The sequence below is a fragment of the Macrotis lagotis genome, chromosome 1 (assembly GCF_037893015.1).
Source record: "Macrotis lagotis isolate mMagLag1 chromosome 1, bilby.v1.9.chrom.fasta, whole genome shotgun sequence".
Taxonomy (NCBI): domain Eukaryota; kingdom Metazoa; phylum Chordata; class Mammalia; order Peramelemorphia; family Peramelidae; genus Macrotis; species Macrotis lagotis.
This window is the reverse complement of record NC_133658.1, coordinates 442792246-442814133: the sequence shown is the minus strand read 5'-3', so window position 1 is coordinate 442814133 and position 21888 is coordinate 442792246. Positions and strand designations below refer to the sequence as shown.

The 21888-nt window shown below is 36.4% G+C and overlaps 1 protein-coding gene across 1 annotated transcript in view; it reads right to left on the bottom strand.

The window, feature by feature from the left end:
* Positions 1-21888, bottom strand: part of NID2 (nidogen 2) — a 141980-nt gene that overhangs the window by 22282 nt on the left and 97810 nt on the right. The window contains exons 13-14 of the mRNA XM_074213350.1: positions 5737-5958; positions 4743-4912 (exon numbers count right to left, since the gene is read on the bottom strand). Coding sequence (XP_074069451.1) covers positions 4743-4912; positions 5737-5958 — 392 coding nt within the window. The remainder of the gene's footprint in view (positions 1-4742; positions 4913-5736; positions 5959-21888) is intronic.

Sequence of the window (21888 nt, the reverse complement as noted above, 5' to 3'; positions counted from 1 at the left end):
CCTAAACCAGTTAGAGTTAAAACAGGAAAAAGAAAAGTATAGACTAATTTTCCTAATGAATTCATTGATGCAAAAATTTTAAATGAAACTCTAACATGGTGATTATTACAATATTAAACATCATGACCAGGTGTAATTTATATCAGGAATGCAAAGTTGGTTCAATATTAAGAAAACTTTCAACATAATTGAACATAAGTAAAAAGTAAAATCAACAGTAATCAAAAAGTTTTTTACAAAACATATCACCCATTACTATTAGAAACAATTAGAGAACATAGGAATAAAAGGAGCATTTCTTAAAATGATAAGCAGAACCTATCTAAAACCATTAGCAAATATCTATATTAGGGATAAGCCCTCCCAATAAGATCAGGCATCAAGCAAGGATGCCCATTATCACCACTATTATTCAATAGAATACTAGAAATGTTAGCTAAAGCGATAAAGAGAAAAAAAAGAAATCCAAGGAATTAGAATATGCAATTAAGAAGCAAAATCATCACTTTTTGCAGATGATATGATGGTATACTTAGAGAACTCTAGAGGATAAGTTAAAAAACTACTTGAAATAATTAAAAACTTTAGCAAAGTTTCATTACATCACCCACAAAATTCAGCAGCAAAACATTTAAATAACTGTAAACAATATAAAATATTCAGGAGTATACTGGCCAAAACTGGTCAACACCCACTGGCCAACACTTATGAAATACAGGAATACAATTATAAAATACTTTTCATACAAATAAAATCAGATCTAATGGGTGGCTAGGTGGTGCAGTGGATAGAGCACCGGCCCTGGAGTCAGGAGTACCTGAGTTCAACTCCAGCCACAGACACTTAATAATTGCCTAGCTGTGGGGCCTTGGGCAAGCCACTTAACCCCATTTGCCTTGATCCTAAAAAAAAAATAAATAAAGCCATATCTAAACAATTGGAAAAATAGCAACTGCTCATGTGTAAGCTGAGCCAATATAAAATAAAAGTGACAATTCTGCCCAAACTAATTTCAGTGCCATACCCATCAAATACAAACAAATTATTTAATAGAGCTAAAAAATAACAATAACATTCATCCAGAAGAAGAAAAGGTCAGGAATATCAAGAGAATTTTTAAAAATTCATTGGAAGGTGGCCCAGCTGTACCAGATCTCAAACTATGTAATTATCAAAATTACTTGGAACTGACCAAGAAATAGAGTGGTGGATCAGTGGAATAGATTATATTCATAAGCCATAGTAATCAATGACTATAGTGTTTGATAAATACAAAGACCCCAGCTTTGGAATAAAAAGTCACTATCTGACAAAAACTGCTGGGAAAACTGGCAACAATAAGACACAAACCACATATAGATCAATCAACATATCATATTCCAAAATAAGATCAAAAGATGTTCATGATTTAGACATAAAGGATGACACTATAAGCAAATTAGATGAGTAAGGAACTGTCAACCTGCCAGATCTATGGGGAAGGTAAGAATTTATAACCAAATATGAGATAGAGAGCATCACAAAATATAAAACAGATAATTTTGATTATATTAAAATATAAAGCTTTTATACAAACAAAATAAATACAACTAATTAGAAGGAAAGCAGAAAGATGGGAAACAATCTTTACAGCAAATATCTCTGATAAAGGCCTCATTTCTCAAATATATTGAGTCAGATATATAAGAAAGAAAGTCATTCATTTATTCACCAGTTGATAAATGATCAAAGACTATGACCAAGCAGTTTTCAGATGAAATCAAAGTTATCTATAGTCATATGAAGAAGTACTCTAAATCACTTTTGATTAAAGGAATGCAAATTCAAACAGCTCTGAGATACCACCTCACATATATCAGATTGACTAATGTGTCAAAAAAAGGAAAATGATAAATGTTGGAGAGAATGTGGGAAAAAATTGGGACACTAATGCACTATTGGTAGAATTGTGAACTTATCCAACCATTCTGGAAAGTAATTTGGAACTATGCCCAAAGGGCAACCAAATTGTGCACACCAATCACTGATCCAGCAATACCCCTACTGGGTCTATATGCCAAACAGATCATCAAAAAGGGGAAAGTACATAAATGTGCAAAATTTTTTTGATAGAGTAACACTGTTTAGGGGAGTAAAATATTGGAAATTGAGAGGATGCCCTGGTGGTGAGGAATGGCTATGACAAACTGTGGTATATGAATGCAATGGAAAAAACTGCACAAAAAGAAATGAACAGGTAGATTTCAGAAAAACCTAGAAAGATTTTTAAGAACAGATGGAAAGTGAAATGAGCAGAATCAGAAAAACATACATAGTATCAACAACACCGTATGATGATCAACTTTGAATGAAAATTCCTTTGTGAGTCCTTTGTACTTGTTTTGTATCATTTAAATAAATATAAATGTAGACCAAAGTGTGTATATATATATATATTTTTTTTTTTTCACTCTGTTCTTTTTTGTTGTTTCTTTTCATTTTTATCTGTTTCTTTTATTTCAAATATTTTTTTAGGCTTTTTTTGCAAGGCAAATGGGGTTAAGTGGCTTGCCCAAGGCCACACAGCTAGGTTCAAATATGTTTTAACCTATATCAAATTACCTATCATTTTTCAGAAGAGGAGAGAGAGAGAGAGAGAGAGAGAGAGAGAGAGAGAGAGAGAGAGAGAAGAAGAAGAATTTAAAACTCAAAATCTTATTTAAAATGAGTGCTAAAAATTGCCTTGACATGTATTTGGGGAAGAAATTAAATATTATGTATAAAAAAAGCAGAGACATTACCTTGCAAATAAAGGTCTGTATAGTCAAAGCAATGGTACCAATGCATGGTTGTAAGTGTTGGGTTATGAATAAAGCTGAGCACCAGAGAGTCAAGGATTTCTGATTGTGTTGCTGGGAAAGACTTGGACAGTAAGGAGATCAAATTAGTCAACACTTACAGAAATTAATTCACAATATTCTGTGGAAGGTCTAATACTGAAGTTGGAGCCTAAATACTTTGGTCACATAAAGAGAAGACTCATTGGTAAATCCCCTGATGTTGGAAAAAGGAGACATCAGAAAATGAAATAAACAGACAAATAAATAAATAAATAAATCAGCAAACAAACAAATAAATAAATAAATAGTTTCATGAAAACAATGAGCATGAAATTGGACGGACTTAAGAGAATGGAGGCATACATATAGTCAGGAAGAGTCAGACCAACTGAACAACAGCATATACAAGTTCTGCCCAGGAAAAACTTGCACAAGAGAAAGGAAACATAATTATTGGACATACTTTGACAGCTGGATGACTCAGTGAACATAGTATTGGGCCTGGAATCAGAAAAACCTGAATTCAGCCTCAGACATTTACTAGCTGTAAAACCTTGGGCAAGTCATTTAAATTCTTTTTGTCTTAAATCTCTGGGGAAGGATATGGCAAACTACTTCAGTATCTTTGCCAAGAAACCCCATAGACAGTATGGTCTGTGGAGTCACAAAGCAGCAAATATGATTAAACTGAGTAAATCCATCCCAAAATAAATGTTCAGACTTTGTTAATTATAGGACTGCCTGAATTTATGTTGAGACCTTGGGATCAACTGCAGCTTTTATAAAAACAAAAATAAAATCTCTAAAATTCTAATTATCCAAGGAATCTAAATCCAGATGGTCATCCAGGAGAATGATTTCTAGGACTGAAGCATATCTTTATAATAATTTCAAGATTTCCAAGGAAGGAATGCTTCAAGTACATATTTCTCAAGATGTGTTTTTAAATCTCATGATACATTTTTTAAAGATTTTCTCATCTTGTCAGGAATATTCCCAGAAATGCAGTCAACTAAAATGCAGTTGACTAAAACAAGTGGAATTTTTCAGTGTATAAAAATAATTTCTTGCTTTTCAACTTTTTTCCTTTAGAGAAATCTTAATAAGATGCTAAGAATTTGCATTAGTGGTGACAGTTATTTCCTAATTTTAAAATCCCACTCTCCTCACCACAAACCAAAGTTCAGCTGAATAGAACTAGAATCAGAAAACATTCCCAGAAAAGAAGGTTCTCCTTAGAAAAAGGAGGTTTAACACAAATTCCTTGTCCAATAAAGGACCTGGCAAAGACACTAGAGATGTGGAAATGATAAAACAAAGCAGCATAAAAGTGATAGCTACACTGATTCTATTGATCCTAGGTGTTTTTTTTTTTCAAATAAATTGCACAAATGAGTGGGTAGTGAATACATCATTTAAATTTTCATGATATCTTTTTTTTAGGTTTTTTGGTAAGGCAAATGGGGTTAAGTGACTTGTCCAAGGCCATACAGCTAGGTAATTATTAAGTGTCTGGGACCACATTTGAACCCAGGTACTCCTGACTCCAGGGCCAGTGCTTTATCCACTAAGCCACCTAGTGGCCTTCTCATGATATCTTTTCAATGAGATTCCTTAATAGGGCATCCTCCTTTCTCTTATATGGCTTTGGTAGGATTTTGAAATTTTCTATTTGGATTTCTACATGTTGAATGGAACATATCTAATAATTATTTAAAGTCCCTCTTTCCATACTTGTAAACTCTTTGGTGAAATTAGCGTGAGATCATGTCAGAAATAGTTTCACCATGCCTAGATGAGAGGAGACCTATGCTTCCTTGCCTTCTGCATGAGGGGGCCATGACAGAATAAAACACTTGGCTTTAAACCTGCAGAGAAGCTATGCATGCTAGTAGCAAAATCTTCCTGAGGAATATACTTTACATGAAGTGATAGTAATGTCTTGGCTGTTTCTTTCTGTAGCCTGGTTCCATTGAGAGGTAGGTAGCCAATCTTCTGGCCCTGGGCATAGAGCAGGAATGTACCCACAGATGGTAGCAATACATCAGGTTGTGGGGATGGCAAAATGGTGGGAGGAGCAATGCTTGGTATACCTGCCATAGAAGGAAGAAAGAAGAAAAAGAAAAATTAGTTAAATTAGATTTGTCTTAGATCACAGGCTCTACAATCTAAGACTCTTTACCCAACAGACATGCTCTAGATGTCCTATTAAATAAAATCTGGATTTCTAGGAGTTTTTTTAATACATGTTTTTGAAATCTGTCTATTATTCATATGAAGAAAAACTAAGATGGAAGATATTTTACAATTTAAAAAAAGTTTTGAGTTGGTGCCCAGTTTGATAGGCAAATTTCTATCACCCTGAGCTACTTGGGGGGAAGAAAGAGAATGTTAATGGAAATGACATAAATCCCAGATGTTCTAATCATAAAAACTAAAAATGAGACCAAACATTCAATCTTACTTTATCTTGGCAGAGAATGGGTGGTGGACAATGGGGTTTGGACTTGTGATTTCATTGGTATAGGGAATCCATAATGAGAAAATATCCCTTGCCAAATGCAGATTAGACTTATGTTGTATCTTATAGTTTTAGAGAGCTGCCTGGAAAATTGAGAGTTTAAGGAACTTACTTGTCCATGCTCAGTCACACAATCAATATTTATTAGAGGTAGTGTTTCTGATTCTGAGAATGGTTCCTTATTCACTGTATCAACCTGCCTCCTAAATGTTTTCCCAAATATCCAATGGACCAGATTACTGATTTTTCCTTTACTTCTATCCCTTAATCTTAGACACTTTCTTTCCCTGGAGAGCAACTGGCCTAGAATTCAGGAAAATGTTTAATCAGTATAATGGTTTTTCCTCATATTTCCAGGTATTTGTATGTGTATGTGAGTCCTTAGGTGGTTCTTACATGCAGGAATGATGCCTGGATGTGACCTAGTTCCTTCAATCTCTCTGCCATCCTTATCCACACACCAACAATAGTTACTGTTTCCATGACACTGCAAAGGATTAAAATGGCCAGACTCATCACACTGTGGAACATACTGATCTTCTCGAGGTATGCCACCATAGTAATCCAAAAGACTTTTCCTCCAGCGCTCACAAACTGTCTCTGGTGTCTGTGTAGATTCTAAAGAAAGAAAAGTCTTTTATTTAGGGTCAAGAATAGATTTCAATATGCTCTTGAATCCAACTTACACTTCTTATAGCTTTCAAATGTTCAACTAACAAAGAAAAATAGACACCAAATCCCCATTCTTGGGTCAGAGTTCACTGTAAGATCTTCCAAATTATCACAGAAAGCATCATATCAATATGAAGCAAAAGATAGCCATTTTCATTGTTTTCCTTCAAGTATTTTTGCTCAAGACTTAGCAATAAGAAAACAAATGGTAAATACATGTTTAAACATGGATGAAAGAGCTTAGCCTAAAAATTGACCATGTTCTGAGGCTGAGATACAGATACACAGGAATTCTTATTCCTTTTCCCCAAATCTCTCAACTGAGGCACATTCCAGTCACTCTTCCTCTCCAGATATATCCATTGTTTGCTCTGATGAAGCATCGATAGGGATTTTTACTCAGGAAATAAATGAAATCTCAATGGCTTCAGGAAATCACCAAATTAATTTTTGTCCTATTAAAGTTCTAGTATTTGAAAAGGGTTGGGAAAGGGGAGCAAACATTTATCAAGTGTCTACTAGAAGGCAGGAATTATGATAAGAATTTTACAAATATTATCTGATTAGATTTGAATATATATATATATATATATATATATATATATGAAAATTCAGTAACATGTATTCAATCCTTATAATATACACAATACTGTTCTAGGTGCTGGGGTGATAAAAGGATAAAATAAGCCTTGGTTTTTGCCTACATGTACCTCACTATCCACTATGTACAGAAATAATTATAATACCAAATAGACCATTTATCTATGAAAATATTCTATACACGCACACATATATAACATATACATAACATATACATGTTATAGCTTACATAATGTATACATATACTTTATAATATAAAATAAGCATACATACATATAAGACAATGAATAAATATTTATTAAGTACTTACTATGTGCCAGGCACATAAGCACTGATACAAAAACAGGTAAAAGACAGTTTTTCCCCTTAAGGAACTTACATTCTAAAGGAGGAGGCAACATGCAAATTGAAATATACAGAGAGAGCATTATATATATTAATACATACATATATATATATAGAGAGAGAGAGAGAGCATAATTAAGAGAAGGAATTAAGAGGGATTGGGAAAGGTATCTGGTAGAAGGTAAGATTTTAGTTGCTATTTAAAGGAGGGCAGGGAAGTCAGTAATTGGAGTGGAGGAGAGGAAGCATTCCAGGCATGGAAGGGATAGTCAGAGAGAATGCCTGGAACCAAGAAATAGTGTGTCTTGTTTGTGGAATAGCCAGGAGAATAGTGTCACTGGATCAAAGATACTTGTTAGGGAGTAAAGTATAAGAAGATTGAAAAGGTAGGAAGATGCTGTTATGAAGAGCTTCAAATGCCAAACAAGGTATTTGATCCTGGAGACAGTAGAAAGCCACTGGAGTTTGTTGGGTAGGGATGGAAGTAAGAAGTATGGAGGGATGGAGATATGCCTTTTGGGAAATTCACTTTAGTGACTAAATGGAGAATGCATTGGAATGACATTGGAATGAGGAGAGACTTGAGACAGGTAGACCCACCAGCAAGCTACTGCCAATAATCAAGATGTGAACTTGGTAGCAGTCAAGAAATATGTCAAAGGTGAAATCAACAACCTTTCGTAAAGCTTGGGAATGCGGGAAAACTCCTAGGTTGAGTCTGACAAAGGTTGTTGTCCTCTATAGAAATCTATAGATGAGTTCTGTTTTGGACATGTTGAATTTAAAGTATCAGTGCAAGATGTCTGAAAGGTAGTTGGAAAGATAGTCATCAGCAGAGAGATTGGGGCAAATCAGTGAAAACTGATGAGATAACTAAGTGAAGTAGAAAGCAGTACTGATCAGAACTGTGAGAGCCATCTAGAGGAGTGATTCAGTAGGTAGGAAGAAAACTAAGAGAGAGCAGTATCCTGAAAACCTAAAGAGAAGGAAGTATCAAGGAGGAGAAAGTGATCAATAGTGACTAAAGAGAAGACGTGGAGAAAAGACAATTGGATTTGTCAATTAAGATATCATTAGTAACTTTGAAGAGAGCAGTTTTAGTGGAATGATAATTAGTCAGATTATAAAAAATTAGGAAGAGTGTGAGAGGAAAGAAAGTGAAGATACCTATTATAGATAGTCTTTTTCAGGAATTTAGCTACAAAGAGCAGAAGAGATATAGGACAATAGTTAGTAGGGATGGAAGGATCAAATGAGAGTTTTTTCAGAATAGAAACATTAGCTTGCTTGTAGGCAGGAGGAAATAAGCTACTAGAAAGAGAGAAATTGAAAATAAATGAAACAGGGAGCAATCTGTTGGAGGAGGTGGAAAGGAATGGGATCACTTAGAGGGATCAGTCTTGGTAAAGATTAAGGCCACTTCATCATGTGAGAGAGGAGTGAAGAAGGCACTTGGGTAATAGGAGATAAGCAAGAGAGGAGAAAGGGAGTTCAAGGTAAATGGATTCAATTTTTTACTGTAAGATATAAGGTAATGTTCTCAGCTTAAAGAGTGGGGGTAGGGGAGAAGTTTGAAGAGGGATGAAGAGGTTTGCAAGAGCCACTGTAAAGAATGGGCTAGTGATTTGATAAGGGAGTTATAGTAGAATTGCCTTATAGCTATGAGGACAGTTGAGATTATATGACATAAATTTATAGTATACTCAGGCAGAATGGTTATATTTTTCTTCACCTTCATTCAGCAGCATATTTGTAGGAACAACAACAACAAATTTTTGGAGTTTATACAATTCTGAACTTTACTGGGCATAATTATCAATGTGATAAGAGGGTTAGGAGGTGAATTTAAAGTTGTACTAATTCATCAAGGAGTCAAGATGTGAAATAAAAAGAATGAGTGATCATTGAAAGGGAAATATACTTGGAGAGACTTGAAGAATTGAAGGTCACTGTATGGATGAAGAGAAGAATTGTGTTAGAGAAGGCGGAAGATCAAATGAAAAGCAAATATTAAGGGGATTTCAGAATTCCTGAACATTTGTGAGATCAAGGATATAATCATCTTTGTGTGTGACTAAGTTGGGATGATCATGGGTGATGGGTAGGTTGAAGAACTAAGTAGTTAGTATTTAAGGGAAAAATCAATAAGGGAAGAAGTTGGCAGACAGAAAAACTGTCAGACCAAGAATCAAATTCATTTAGGAAGAAGGGGAATGATCTGAGAGTCTATAAACAACAAGCTACCACTATTTTGATTGATCCTCTTTGATTATGAAGGACAAACACCAGATATTAATAGCATGAACCTCAAAGGAAGAGAAGTTACTTAGTGATAGAAGAATAAGGAGAACCTAGAAGTGGCAATGGGGAGGAAGGAGCATTCCAACTCCCCTGCCTTGACCAACAATCTAAGGAGAAGGTGCAGCCACTACTAGAAAGAATAACCAGGGTTCATGTATCATGAGGGGAAAGGCAGTTTTCAATAAGAGTTGATTGACTGATTGTTGTCCTTCATAATAGAAGAAGACCATGACATTAAGTGAATGAAGGCATGATCTGTGAGGGGAATGTTCAGTGATATCATTTTTACTGTCCTTTCCAGAATTGTCTACACCCCGTGGCCTGTTAGTACAGAAAATAGGACTGCTGGTGTTAGTTTGGATATAGTGGGACCTTTGGTCATTTAGATGTGTTCCCTCCCATGTAATAGAGGCACCACGGCATTGCAGTAACATTAGGCAGAACAATATGATACTTTTGGTGACAAATTTGCAACGTCACAATAAAGCTAACCTGTCTCTCAATGGTCTAAATTGTCAGTCTGGTGATTTTTATGGAAATAATCTTTCTATAGTACAGTTAAGCTAAACTTGTCACTCGAAGTTCTAATCATCAGTATGATTGTTTATGGCAATGAACTACCTGTCTCACAGTAGACTAAATGTCAGTATGAAAATATTTGGTGACAGGGCATTGGCAGAAGGGCAAAGCAATAGTTTGATGGTCTATTCTACTCAGCTCTGCAACCATATTCCTCCCTATAATCTAAAAACTTTGGTTATCTAGAAGCTGCCTGAGGGTCATGAGAATAATACTGCCAGATCGCTAGTTGACATCATTTATAGTCAGAACTATGATGATATCTGATATCTCCAAACCCTCAACTTTTGTCCTTGATTAATGAAAACATTCTTGGCCAATGCTTTTGTTATGGTACAAGCATTTTACCTCAAGTGGCACAATGTGAATATTCCCAGCTGTCCTTCTCACTCATGGCTCTAGTTCATCAATAAGAGCTAGCAGAAAGAGGGGGGTAGGAATGTATTTAAGATGAAGAGATATCTTTTGCCTATGGAAGAGGTATTCTGCCTATGGAAGAGCTGGGTAGAATTAGAATGGCACTTTGGGGTAGGAGGATTGAAAGAAATGGGAATGAGGAGGAATGGGGTATTATATGTTATGTACCTTATATGGGCATACATAATACATATTCTATTTAGGCAAATGTTAAGTAAAATATTATATCAACTCTTCATGACCCATTTGGAATTTTCTTGGCAAAGATACTAGAATAGTTTGCCATGTCCTTCTCCAGCTCATTTTACAGATAATGAAACTGAAGCAAACAGATTAAGTGATTTGCCCAAGGTCAGATAGCTAGTGTTTGAGCCCAGATTTGAGCACAAGAATATGAATCAAGGATAACTCCAGACCCAGCACTCTGTTCAATGTGCTTCTTAGCTGCCTCTGCATACAATGTGTATGTATGTCTTATTTTACCTCTCTGCAATGGATTACATTTTTTTCCTCATTGATCCTCAGAATCATGGGTAGCCATTGTATTAACTAGTTTTTATAACTTTCAAAGTTGTTTTCTTTTCATGATATTGCTGTTATTTATATAAACTGAATTTTTTGGTTATGCTAACTGCCTTATTCATCAGTTTATTAAAACTCTCTAAATTTTTATAATGACTTTGTAATATAAATTATTTTTCTTGTATCTGCTTCCTTCTCTCTGCATCAGTTCATGTCTTTCCACTTTTTTAAATCATCTATTTTCTCATTTCTTTCAGCATAATAATATTCCATCATATTCACATGCCAAGACTAAAAGACTTTTTTTCCTCTTTCTTTGATCTCTTCTGAATATAGGCCTAGCAGTAGTATAACTGGGTCAAAGAAATGTACAATTTTGGAATTTTTAACATATTATTTTTTACATTATTGTATAGAACAAAAAAGAAAAATGTAAAAAATCTTAAGAAAAATAATGAAAAGGAAAAAGAAATATACATGTATAATATATCTGTATACAAATGATATACAATATGTATGATATATGCCTCCATATACATTTAAAAGCTATTTAGGTAACTTTTTGAATCATTGTACATATTTGTTAAAATAAATTTTTCCTTTTCTTTCCAGTGGTGTGCGGAGTGAGGAGAGAAATAGATTTCTGTAAATTTTTTTAAAAATAGAGATATGGGAGGATGCTAGAGATGTAAAATATTGTATGTACATCAGATGAGGCCTTTATATTATTAATTTAACATGCAAATGTTTGCTTTATTATAAAAGATCTCCATGAAGCAAGAGTTAAAACAAAACACATTAAAAAAGACAAAGAAACAGTATTTGAAGCATAAATGTTTGTTAATTGAAAAAAGTACACATAACTGTAACATGTGTATATATGTCCCTTATATATTTACATATCATCTATCATCTATATGATGTTATGAAAATAAAAATGGCAAAGCTGGCAGTAGATTGGATATCCAGGGTAAATATAAGTGAAGAATGAAGAAATATAATGAAGAATGGATTTTGTGAGTCTGGAAGACTGTGAAGATGTTGGTACATTCAAAAATATCAGGGAAGCCAGAAAAGAGGTTCAGGCTTGAGAGTTCACTATGTAATTTTCAAGGTGAATACTTGTTTTCCTTTTCTGGATCATCATCCTTATATTTCTTCTCAACCCTGAGGCATAATCCAAGGCTTTATCTTACACCTTACTGATTGCATAGGAAATGTCCCATGAGTTCACGTATTATTATTGTGAAGATGAGCTTTACATCTATCCACCAACTGATCACCAATTTATTATTAAACATTTCCAACCAGGTGTTCTGCAGTTCAACTTAACATGTCCAAAACAGAATATATTATCTTTTCCCCCAAACCATACCTTATTCCTAACTTCCTTATTTATTTTAAGAGTTAAACAATTATTCTAATCATAAAGTTTGCAGTCTTGGAGTTATCCTGAAATCTCAGCATTATTCACCCCAAATATCCAATCAGTTACTGTGTATTTATAGTTCTACTACAACAACACCTCTCATGTCTGTAGCCTTCTCTCTATTCACTCAGTCATCACCTTTGTTTAGACCATCACCATCTCTTATCTGGATTAATGCAGTAAATGGACTCCTGTCAGTCTGTCAACAAATATTTATTAAGCTCTTACTTACTATGTGTCAGGAAGATCAAATTGCAATATGAGTGTTGAGCCTGTGAGTGAACTTAATTCAGGTGATCATTACACAAGAATGTGCAGTCAAGAATTCCTTAGAGAAAATGAAAGTAGCCTCATAGTCAATGGAAAAGTGAGAAAAGCAATCATGGGCTATAATCTCAAAAATGACAATGAAATCTGTTTGAATTCAAGACAAACTGTTCAATAATATAAATCTATACTCCAAACACTGATGGTGAAGAGACTAAGTTTACTCAGTTCTATGAAGACCTACAATATCTTATAAAAATAACATTTTAGGGCAGCTAGGTGGTACAGTGGATAGAGCACTGGCCCTGGAGTCAGGAGTACCTGAATTCAAATCCAGCCTCAGACACTTAATAATTACCTAGCTGTGTGGACTTGGGCAAGCCACTTAACCCCACTGCCTTGCAAAAACTAAAATAAATAAATAAACAAACAAACAAACAAACAAACAATTAAATAAATAAATAAATAAATAAATAAATGAATGAATGACGTTTTAAAAAAGTGGTCTTTTACAAAATGTGGCTGGGCAGAGACAGAGTTTTGTCAGGATAATTCACTAGTCATAGCAAATACTCTTTTTTTCAGCAATTCAAAAGGTGACTATACATATAGATATCTTCAGAATACAGAAGAGAGAAATCAGATTGATTATATACTTTGCAGCCAAAGGTGGAGAAGTTCTAAACAGCCAGTTAAAACAAGAGCTGGAACTGATTCTGACTCAGATCATAATTTTCTTATTGCAAAATTCAGTTAAAATTGAATAAAGTAGGGGAGATCATTAGAATGAATGCCCTAAATGCATCCCATATGCATGTATATGCAATCTATAAGTACATGCACAGATGTATATATCGTAAGTATTTTTGAATGCCTACCAAAAGGAGTGAGTGACAGGCTCAAGACAATGAGATTGCCACTTTCCTCATCAGTGTAAGAAAAATTTTATGAAGCTTGTTAACCCTTATCATCAATGTATCAAAAGAGGACAAGCTTGTAATTCTGGGTGACTTTAATGCTAGAGTAGGCTCAAATTACCAAACATGGCAGAGAGTCCTTGGGAGGAGCTGGAAACAGTAACAGCAATGGTCACCTACTCTGAAGACTTGTGTATCTCATGACAAACACTGTCTTCCACTTACCTAAACACAATAAAACTTCCTGGATGCACCCTCAAAGCAAACATTGGCATCTATTAGATTTTGTGGATTGTAAGGAGAAGAGATAGACAAGATTGTGAGAGTGACAAAGACAATGTGTGGTACAGTGCTGGCCTGATCACAAATTCATCCTCTCTAAGCTAAATATTCACATTCAACCAAAGGAGAGGTCCCAAGACAAAATGAACACTAGAAGAATTAATGTTAAGAGATTAGAATGTCTCTCGGAGTGGGAATAGTTTATGGCTAACTTAAGAGGGGAAACTGAGCCAACACGCAGTTGGCAACAGTGGAGCAGAAAAAGAGTGGGTATCTTTCAGAGATTTGGTGAACAGCACTGCATTTCCTCATCTGGGCAAGAACACTTGCAAACACCAAGACTGGTTTGATGAAAATGACAGGGAAATAGAAGCTGCTGAATGAAAAATGACAACTCCACAGGGTTTACCAGCAGGATAGTTCATCCATTTCTGAGAAGGTAGCATTTAAATATATCGAAAGTAAAGCCAAAGTGAAGATTAGAGAGAGATCTTGCCTCAGTAAGAAGTCAGATGAAATTCAATTTTTTTCAGATAGTAAGAAACCAAATTGCTTTTATGATACCCTGAAGGTTATTTATAAGCCAAAGACATATGATGCATCTCAACTACTCAGTGCTGATGGATCTGCATTGATTAACAATAGGGACATTATCCTAGAGAGACGGGCTGAACACTTCCACAGTGTTCTAATAGATCATCATCAATCAATGCACAAGTCATTGACTGTTTACCTCAAGTTGAAGTCAATCAGTCCCTAGCTGAAGTTCCAACTGAAAATGAGTTTTTTTTCTTGTTTTTTTAATTTATTTTTTATTCTCATTTTGTACAAATGTTTTTTACATTAATAAAATATTCTTGTTTACAAGTAAATAAAATACCCTTCCTCCCACATGAATATAGATAGACTTGCTTGGGCGAAAAAAGTAAAGGGGAGAGAAAAAAATTAAAATAAAAAAATAATAATAGTAATAATTGTAGGTATGGCCAGGTGGCGCAATGGATGAAGCACCAGCCCTAGAGCCACGAGCACCCGAGTCCATATCCAGCCTCATAAACCCAACAATCACCCAGCTGTGTGACATGCAAGCCACACGATTCCCACTGCCCTGCAAAAACCAAAAAACAGAAAGGAAAAAAAAGACCCAAAATAAAATAAAATAGTAATAATAGTGGTGGCTGGGTGGCAGACAGAGCATTGGCCCTTGCGCCAGGAGCACCTGGGTCCAAATCCGGCCCCAGACACCAAAGATCACCCCGCTATGTGGCCACAGGCAGGCCATCCAGCCCCACTTGCCCTGCACCCTCCCCCAAATAATAATAACAAAAAATGTGCTTGAGTCTTTGTTCCAACACCAACAACTCTGTCATGGGTGGATCTCATTCTTTATGATAAGTCCATCACAAAAGTTATTTCCATATTTTTCCACCATTGCCATTGCTGATCGCAACTCCCTCTTTTCTTATTTCTCCACTACCATGTACTCTATTTTCTCTCTCCTTTCACTCTGACTCTGCTGTAGGGTCGCTGAGTGGTGCAGCAGACAGATCCCTGGTCCTGGGGCCAAGAAGCCCTGAGCCCCCATACCACCCCTTAGGCCCAGAATCCACCTGGCCCTGTGGTCCTGGGCAGGCCATCCAATCCCAGCCCCTTGCAAGAAGTAAGAAAGAAAATGTGTTATATCTGGCCATTCTCCCCCCATGGTCCATCCTTTCCTCCTTTATTCACATCCCCACCCCTTCCCCCTGCTCCCCCCTCCTTCTTACTCCAGATGTCTATACCCCATTGAGTATATATGCTGTTTCCTCTCCTAGCCATCTCTGATGAGAGCAAAGGTCCCCTAATTCCCCCTTGCCTCCCCACTTCCATATCACTGCAATAGCTCATTGAAATAAAAAAAAATCTTATGTGAAATATCTTGGACTATTCCCCCTCTCCTTTTTCTTTCTCCCATTCCATTTCCCTTTTTTTTTCTATTGACTTCATTTTTATACCATATTTTATCTTCCAATTCAGCTTTCTCCTGTGCTTCAACTATAAAAGCTCTCTCTACCTGCTCTATTAACTGAGAAGGTTCATATGAGTATTATCAGTGTCATTTTTCTATGCAGGAATACACGCAGTTCATCCTCATTAAGTCCCTCATATTTCCCCCCTCTCCTCCAATCTCCATGCTTCACCTGAGTCCTGTATCTGAAGATCAAACCTTCTCTTCAGCTCTGGCCATTGAAAAAGGAACCTTTGAAATTCCCCTGGTTCATTGAAAGTCCATCTTTTTCCCTGGTAGAGGACATTCAGCCTTTCTGGGTAGTTCATTCTTGGCTGCATTCTAAGCTCTTTTGCCTTCTGGTATATTATATTCCAAGCCCTACGAGCTTCCAATGTAGTTGCTGCTAAGTCCTGTGTGATCCTGACTGCAGCTCCACGATATTTGAACTGTGTCCTTCTGGCTGCTTGTAATATTTTCTCTTTGACTTGGGAGTTCTGGAACTTGGCTATAATATTCCTAGGGGTTGGTTTTTTGGGATCTCTTTCTCAGGGGGAACGGTGGATTCTCTCCATTTCTATTTTGCCCTCTGCTTCTAGAATATCAGGGCAATTTTCCTGTAGTAATTCTTTGAAAATGATGTCAAGGCTCTTTTCCTGATCATGACTTTCAGGTATTCCAATCATTTTAAAATTATCTTTCCTAAGTCTGTTTTCCATATCAGTTGTTTTTTCAATGAGATATTTCACATTTTCTTCTAATTTTTCATTTTTTTGGTTTTGAAGTATTGATTCCTGATTTCTGGTAAATTCCTCAATCTCCCTGAATTCTATTCTTTTTCTGAAGGATTTGTTCTCCTCAGAGAGTTTTCTTATCTCTTTTTCCATCTGGCCAATTTTGCTTTTTAAAGCATTCTTTTCCTCAATAACTTTTTGAACTGTTTTATCCATTTGACCTAAGCTGGTTTTTAGCATGCTATTTTCTTCAGCATTTTTTTGGATTTCCTTGACTAAGCTGCTGACTTCATTTTCATGTTTTTCCTGCATCTCTCTCCTTTCTTTTCCCAGTTTTTCTTCTAACTCCCTCATTTGATTTTCAAAGTCTTTTTTGAGCTCTGTCATAGCCTGAGCCCAATTTCTGTTTTTCTTGGAGTCTAGATGCAGGAGCTTGTGCTTCCTCATCTTCAGACTGAGTATTTTGATCCTTCTTGGGCTGATTTGAAAAATATTTCTCAACAGTCTTCCTTTTGTTTCTTTGCTTGCTCATTTTCCCAGCCTGGGCCTGGTTTTGGGGTGCTTCCTGACCTTTTGGGACACTCCCACAAGGGTCTCAGTGTGTGAGGCTCTGTCCTCCCTCCTGGTCTGTGAATGACCATAAGCACCTCCCTCTGCCACAGGGCTGAGGTGGGGGGGCCCTGCTGTTCTATGGGGGGGGCTAGACTGCCATCAGGATATGAATGTGGTCAGAGCCCCAGAGTCCTGTTCCAGAGGCAGAGGACAGAGCTCTGCAGTCCAAAAATGAGGTTTTTGAATGCCATTAGGGTCCTTTCAAGTGGCAAAGTCCCTAGTGCTGATTTTATTCCAGCTGAGATCTATAAGGTGCAGGGTCCATTGTTCATCCAAAAACTGACTGAAATTTTCCAGGTTATATTACTTGAAGAGGTTATCCCTCAAGAATTCAAGAATGCCTCCATTGTCCATCTCTATAAAAGGTAAAGGGAATAGATTGTTCTATGACAATCACAGGGGTATTTCTCGTTTAGTCATTACTGATAAGATTTTTGCCAGGGTCCTTCTCAATAAGCTAATCCATCACTTGGAAGATAGCCACCTCCATGGGAGCCAATATGACTTGAGAAAGGGTAGAGGAACAGTTGATATGGTATTTGCTTCCCAACAACTCCAGGAAAAATGCCAGGAACAGAACAGAGGCCTGTATACATGTGTAGATAAGATCAAGACCTTTGTTGCCATCAGTCATGAGTGCTTATGAAAAATTATGTCAAAATTTGGTTTCCTGGAGAAGTTCATCAGTATTGTACATCAGTTCCATGATGCCATGCATGCCCAGGTTCTGGATAGTGGATGATGATCTCGAGGATTCCCAGTCACCAATGTAGTGAAACAAGAATGTGTCCTTGCTTCCATACTTTTTAGTGTGATGTTTTCAGTCATGTTAACAAACACCTTCACTGAGGATGAACATGGCCTCAAGGTCAGCTACCACACTGATGGCAACCAACTTGAAAAGGTTACAAGCCAAAACCAAAGTGAAGGGAGTGTTGGTGCATGATCTGTTTGCAGATGATTGTGCACTCAATGCAGCCTCTGAAGTTGAGATACAACAAATTATAGATCGATTGCTGCTTGTGTTAATTTTGGTCTAACAATTAATACCAAAAAAACAGGAGCTTCATCAGCCAGCACCACACCATCCTTATGTGAAACCATCAATTACAGCAAATGGAGATGTTTTGAGTATTGTGGACAAGTTCACTTACCTTGGCAGTGTCCTGCCCAAGGAGGTACACATTGACAATGAAGTTGATACATGCATTACCAGAGCTAGCTTAGTATTTGGGAGGCTCCGAAAGAAAGTGTGTGAGAGAGAAGAGAAATTAGACTGACTACCAAACTAAAGGTCTACAGAACTGTTGTACTGACCTAATTGCTATATGCCTGTGAAACCTGGACAGTCTACCAGCAATGTCAGGAAACTGAATCGCTTCCATTTAAATTCTTTGGAAGATTCTGAAGTTCACCTGGCAGGAGAAGATACCAGACACTGAAGTCCTTTCTTGAGCTAAACTACCTAGCATTCCAATATTACTACAGAGAGTGCAACTACAATGGGCTGGATGTGATGTTAGAATGCCAGATTGTATGCTTGCCAAAAAACTATTTTATGGAGAATTCACACACATCAGAAGAACTGATGCCAGGATAGGCCTCACTGAAGAACTTAAGACTTGATTGTATATCATGGGAGACCCTGGCACAGGACTGCCTCATCACTGAGGGTGCTGCACTCCATGAGGAGGGAAGAACTGAAGCAGCTCAAAGGAAAAGTGACATACATAAGTTTAGCGTACCCACTCTCAACCTGTGGTAGAACATTCCAAACTCATATTGGTTGATCAATCACAGTTGGGACACACTGTGATTTGCCTCATAGTGATGTTGTTTTGGTTTTCTTTGATAAAGATGTACTAGAACCAACCAACCAACATATGTATATGTGTACATGTATGTATGTATATATATATATATCCCTTATATCATCTATCATATATATGATGTAATGAAAATAAAAATGGCAAAACTTAGAAACAGACTAGATATACAGGGTAAATAAAAGTGAAGAATGAAGATGATATGAATTTTGTGACTTTGGACGACTGTGAAAATGATGGAACACTCAAAAGCACCAGGGAAGCTGGGAAGAGGTCAGACTTGGGAGCAAAGATAATGAGTTCTATTTTGAACATGATGAGTTTGTGTTGTTCACAAGGTTGAGGTGTCAATTTAGCTGGTGACCTTGAGTTTAACATCCATAGATTATCTATCATCTTCAAAGTTCAAATATTTAAAGTTTCATCAGCTTTAGTATTCCCTCCACCAAAGCTGAATACAATCTGTTCACTCACTACTGATCTTCATGAGCTACTGTGATCAAACTTCATTGTTAAATGGCCAGTCTTCTATTTATAAGCTACTCTAAACTTCACTAACCTGGTACTCACATGATCATATTGTAATCTCATATTTGAAGTCTTTCTACATGATAGAAACTAATTGAATTGCTTGCCATAAGGCTGTTCCCACTCTAAATCAGCCTTTGTCTTAAAGCAGAAATCTGACCAATTCATTTCCTTGCTCAAAAACTCCAGTAGATCATGATTACTTCTAGGGTGTGTGTGTGTGTGTGTGTGTGTGTGTGTGTGTGTGTGTGTGTGTGTGTGTGTGTGTGTGGTGTGTGTGTGTGTGTGTGTGTGTGTGTATTCCCCTGATTATATGTAAAAGCATTTCTAAACATTCATTTTTTAAAATTTTGAGTTCCAAATTCTCCCCCTCTTTCTCTCTTATTGATAAGGTAAAATAAAAAAGACCCAACCCCTCTCCCCCCAAAATGAAGTTTTTAAGAAAGTATGTTTCAATCTGTATTCAGATTCTACCAGTTTTTTTCTCTGGGGATGATTAGCAATTTTCATTATAAGTGCTTCAAAGTTGTTTTGGATTATTGTATTGTTGAGAATAGCTAAGTCATTCACAGATGAGCATCTTATAACATTGTTGTTACTGTGTACAGTGTTATCAGAATAACTGTTTCTACTCATTTCACTTTGCATCAGTTCATGTAGGTCTCTCCAGATTTTTCTGAGAGCATCCTGCTCATTATTTCTTATAGCACAAGAGTATTCCATCATAATCATATGCAACAACTTGTTCAGACATTCCCAGTTAATGAACATCCCCTCAATTGCCAATTCTTTGCTACCAGAAGAGTTTCTATAAATATTTTTGTACCTATAGTAGTAGTATCAAAGGACATATATGATTTTATAACCCTTTTAGTACAGTTCCCATTTGCTCTACATAATGACTGAATCTGTCCACAGATTCTCTACCAACAGTGCATTAGTGTTTAATTTTCCCATATACCTTCCATCATTTGCCACTCTCCTTTTCTATCTTAATAGACAATCCAATAGGTATGAAGTAGTAATTCAGAATTATTTTAATTTGCATTTCTCTAATAAATTAGTAATTTATAGCATTTTAAAAATATAATTATGGATAGCTTTGATCTCAAAACTGTTCTATCTTTAGATCATTTATCAATTGGGAAATGGCCCTTTTTATAAATTTGACTTAGTTCTCTTATGTATTTAAGAAGGAACTCTATGTTTCAGAGGAACTTGCTTCAAAATTTTTTTCACAGTTATGATTACTAATTGTTTTTCTCACTATCCCATTTCTCCTCTACTTTTTTCTTTCTTTTCACCTTGTCCTTCCTCTTTCCCCTAAATCAGCTTCACCCCTTACTTTATTCCTTTTCTCCTACTTTCCTGTAAGGTAAGATAGATTTCTATACCCAACTGAATATATATGTTATTCCCTCTTTATACCAATTATAAAGACAGCAATGTTCATTTGCTTTCCTCCCCTACCTTACCTTTCACAGTAAAAGCTTTTTCTTGTCAGTTTTATGTGAGATGGCTTATTCCATTCTACTCCTCTCTTTTCCTTTCTCTCAGTTCATTACTTTCTCACACTTTAGTTTTTTGGGTGCAGCTATTTTCAGAGCTAATTCTGAGGACTTAAAAGTTTTCAATACTTCCAAGGGGGTATGAAGTGTGTTTAATACTTTGCCTCTGGTCTGTGAGTGACCACATGTACTCTTTTCTGTCTTGAAACTGTGATGAATGTCCCCACTCTACTATGGCCATAAGTCATTTCTCCCTTTTGCCCTAGGACTGTCACCAGACCCAGATTCTGAGTATGAGCAAAGCACAGAGTTCTGTCCCCAGGATCAAAGAAGGGACCACATGTAATTCTTTTGATCAGCTATTTGACTCCCTACCATCAGTAGACTAAAAGATACAGAACAGCAGACATTGCAGCTGCTGATTTATTGACTCCCAGGCTTTCTCCTGATTTGCTGGGGCCTGGTCTGCACTAGTGTGGTCTCTGGTAGAATCTCACTCCCACTCCAGAGTAATAGATCTTTCCTGCCTACCTTCTAAGTTGATTTTGGTTTAAAAATTGTTTCACACCTTCCTTTAGTATGTTCCATGTCCCCAGAATTTGTTTTGAGATATTATCTAAAGATGTTCAGAGGGGTTTTGGGGAAAGATCAAATGAGTCCCAGACTTTTCTCTTACATGTTGATTCTGCCCAGCCTACTTTTCTAGGCTTATTATAGATTACTTTTCTTGAAAGTCTATATTCTACTAAAGTAGTTATTACTGAAATCTGTCCTTCTCTGATGACACAGCCTCTTTGGTTCCTCTTTTCAGTGTATATTGACTCATACCTTTTGGTTCACAGGCTCAGGCAAGGGAGTTGTATTGCTCTTTTCTCTCCATTGCATGTCCAAGTTCTTCCCCTTCCCCTATCACTCAATAATCCCTCTTCCTATGAGGTATATGTAATTCATATTTACCACTCAATCAAAATCCTGGCAGTCCTACTAATTAACCAATCAATCAAACAAACATTTATTAGATG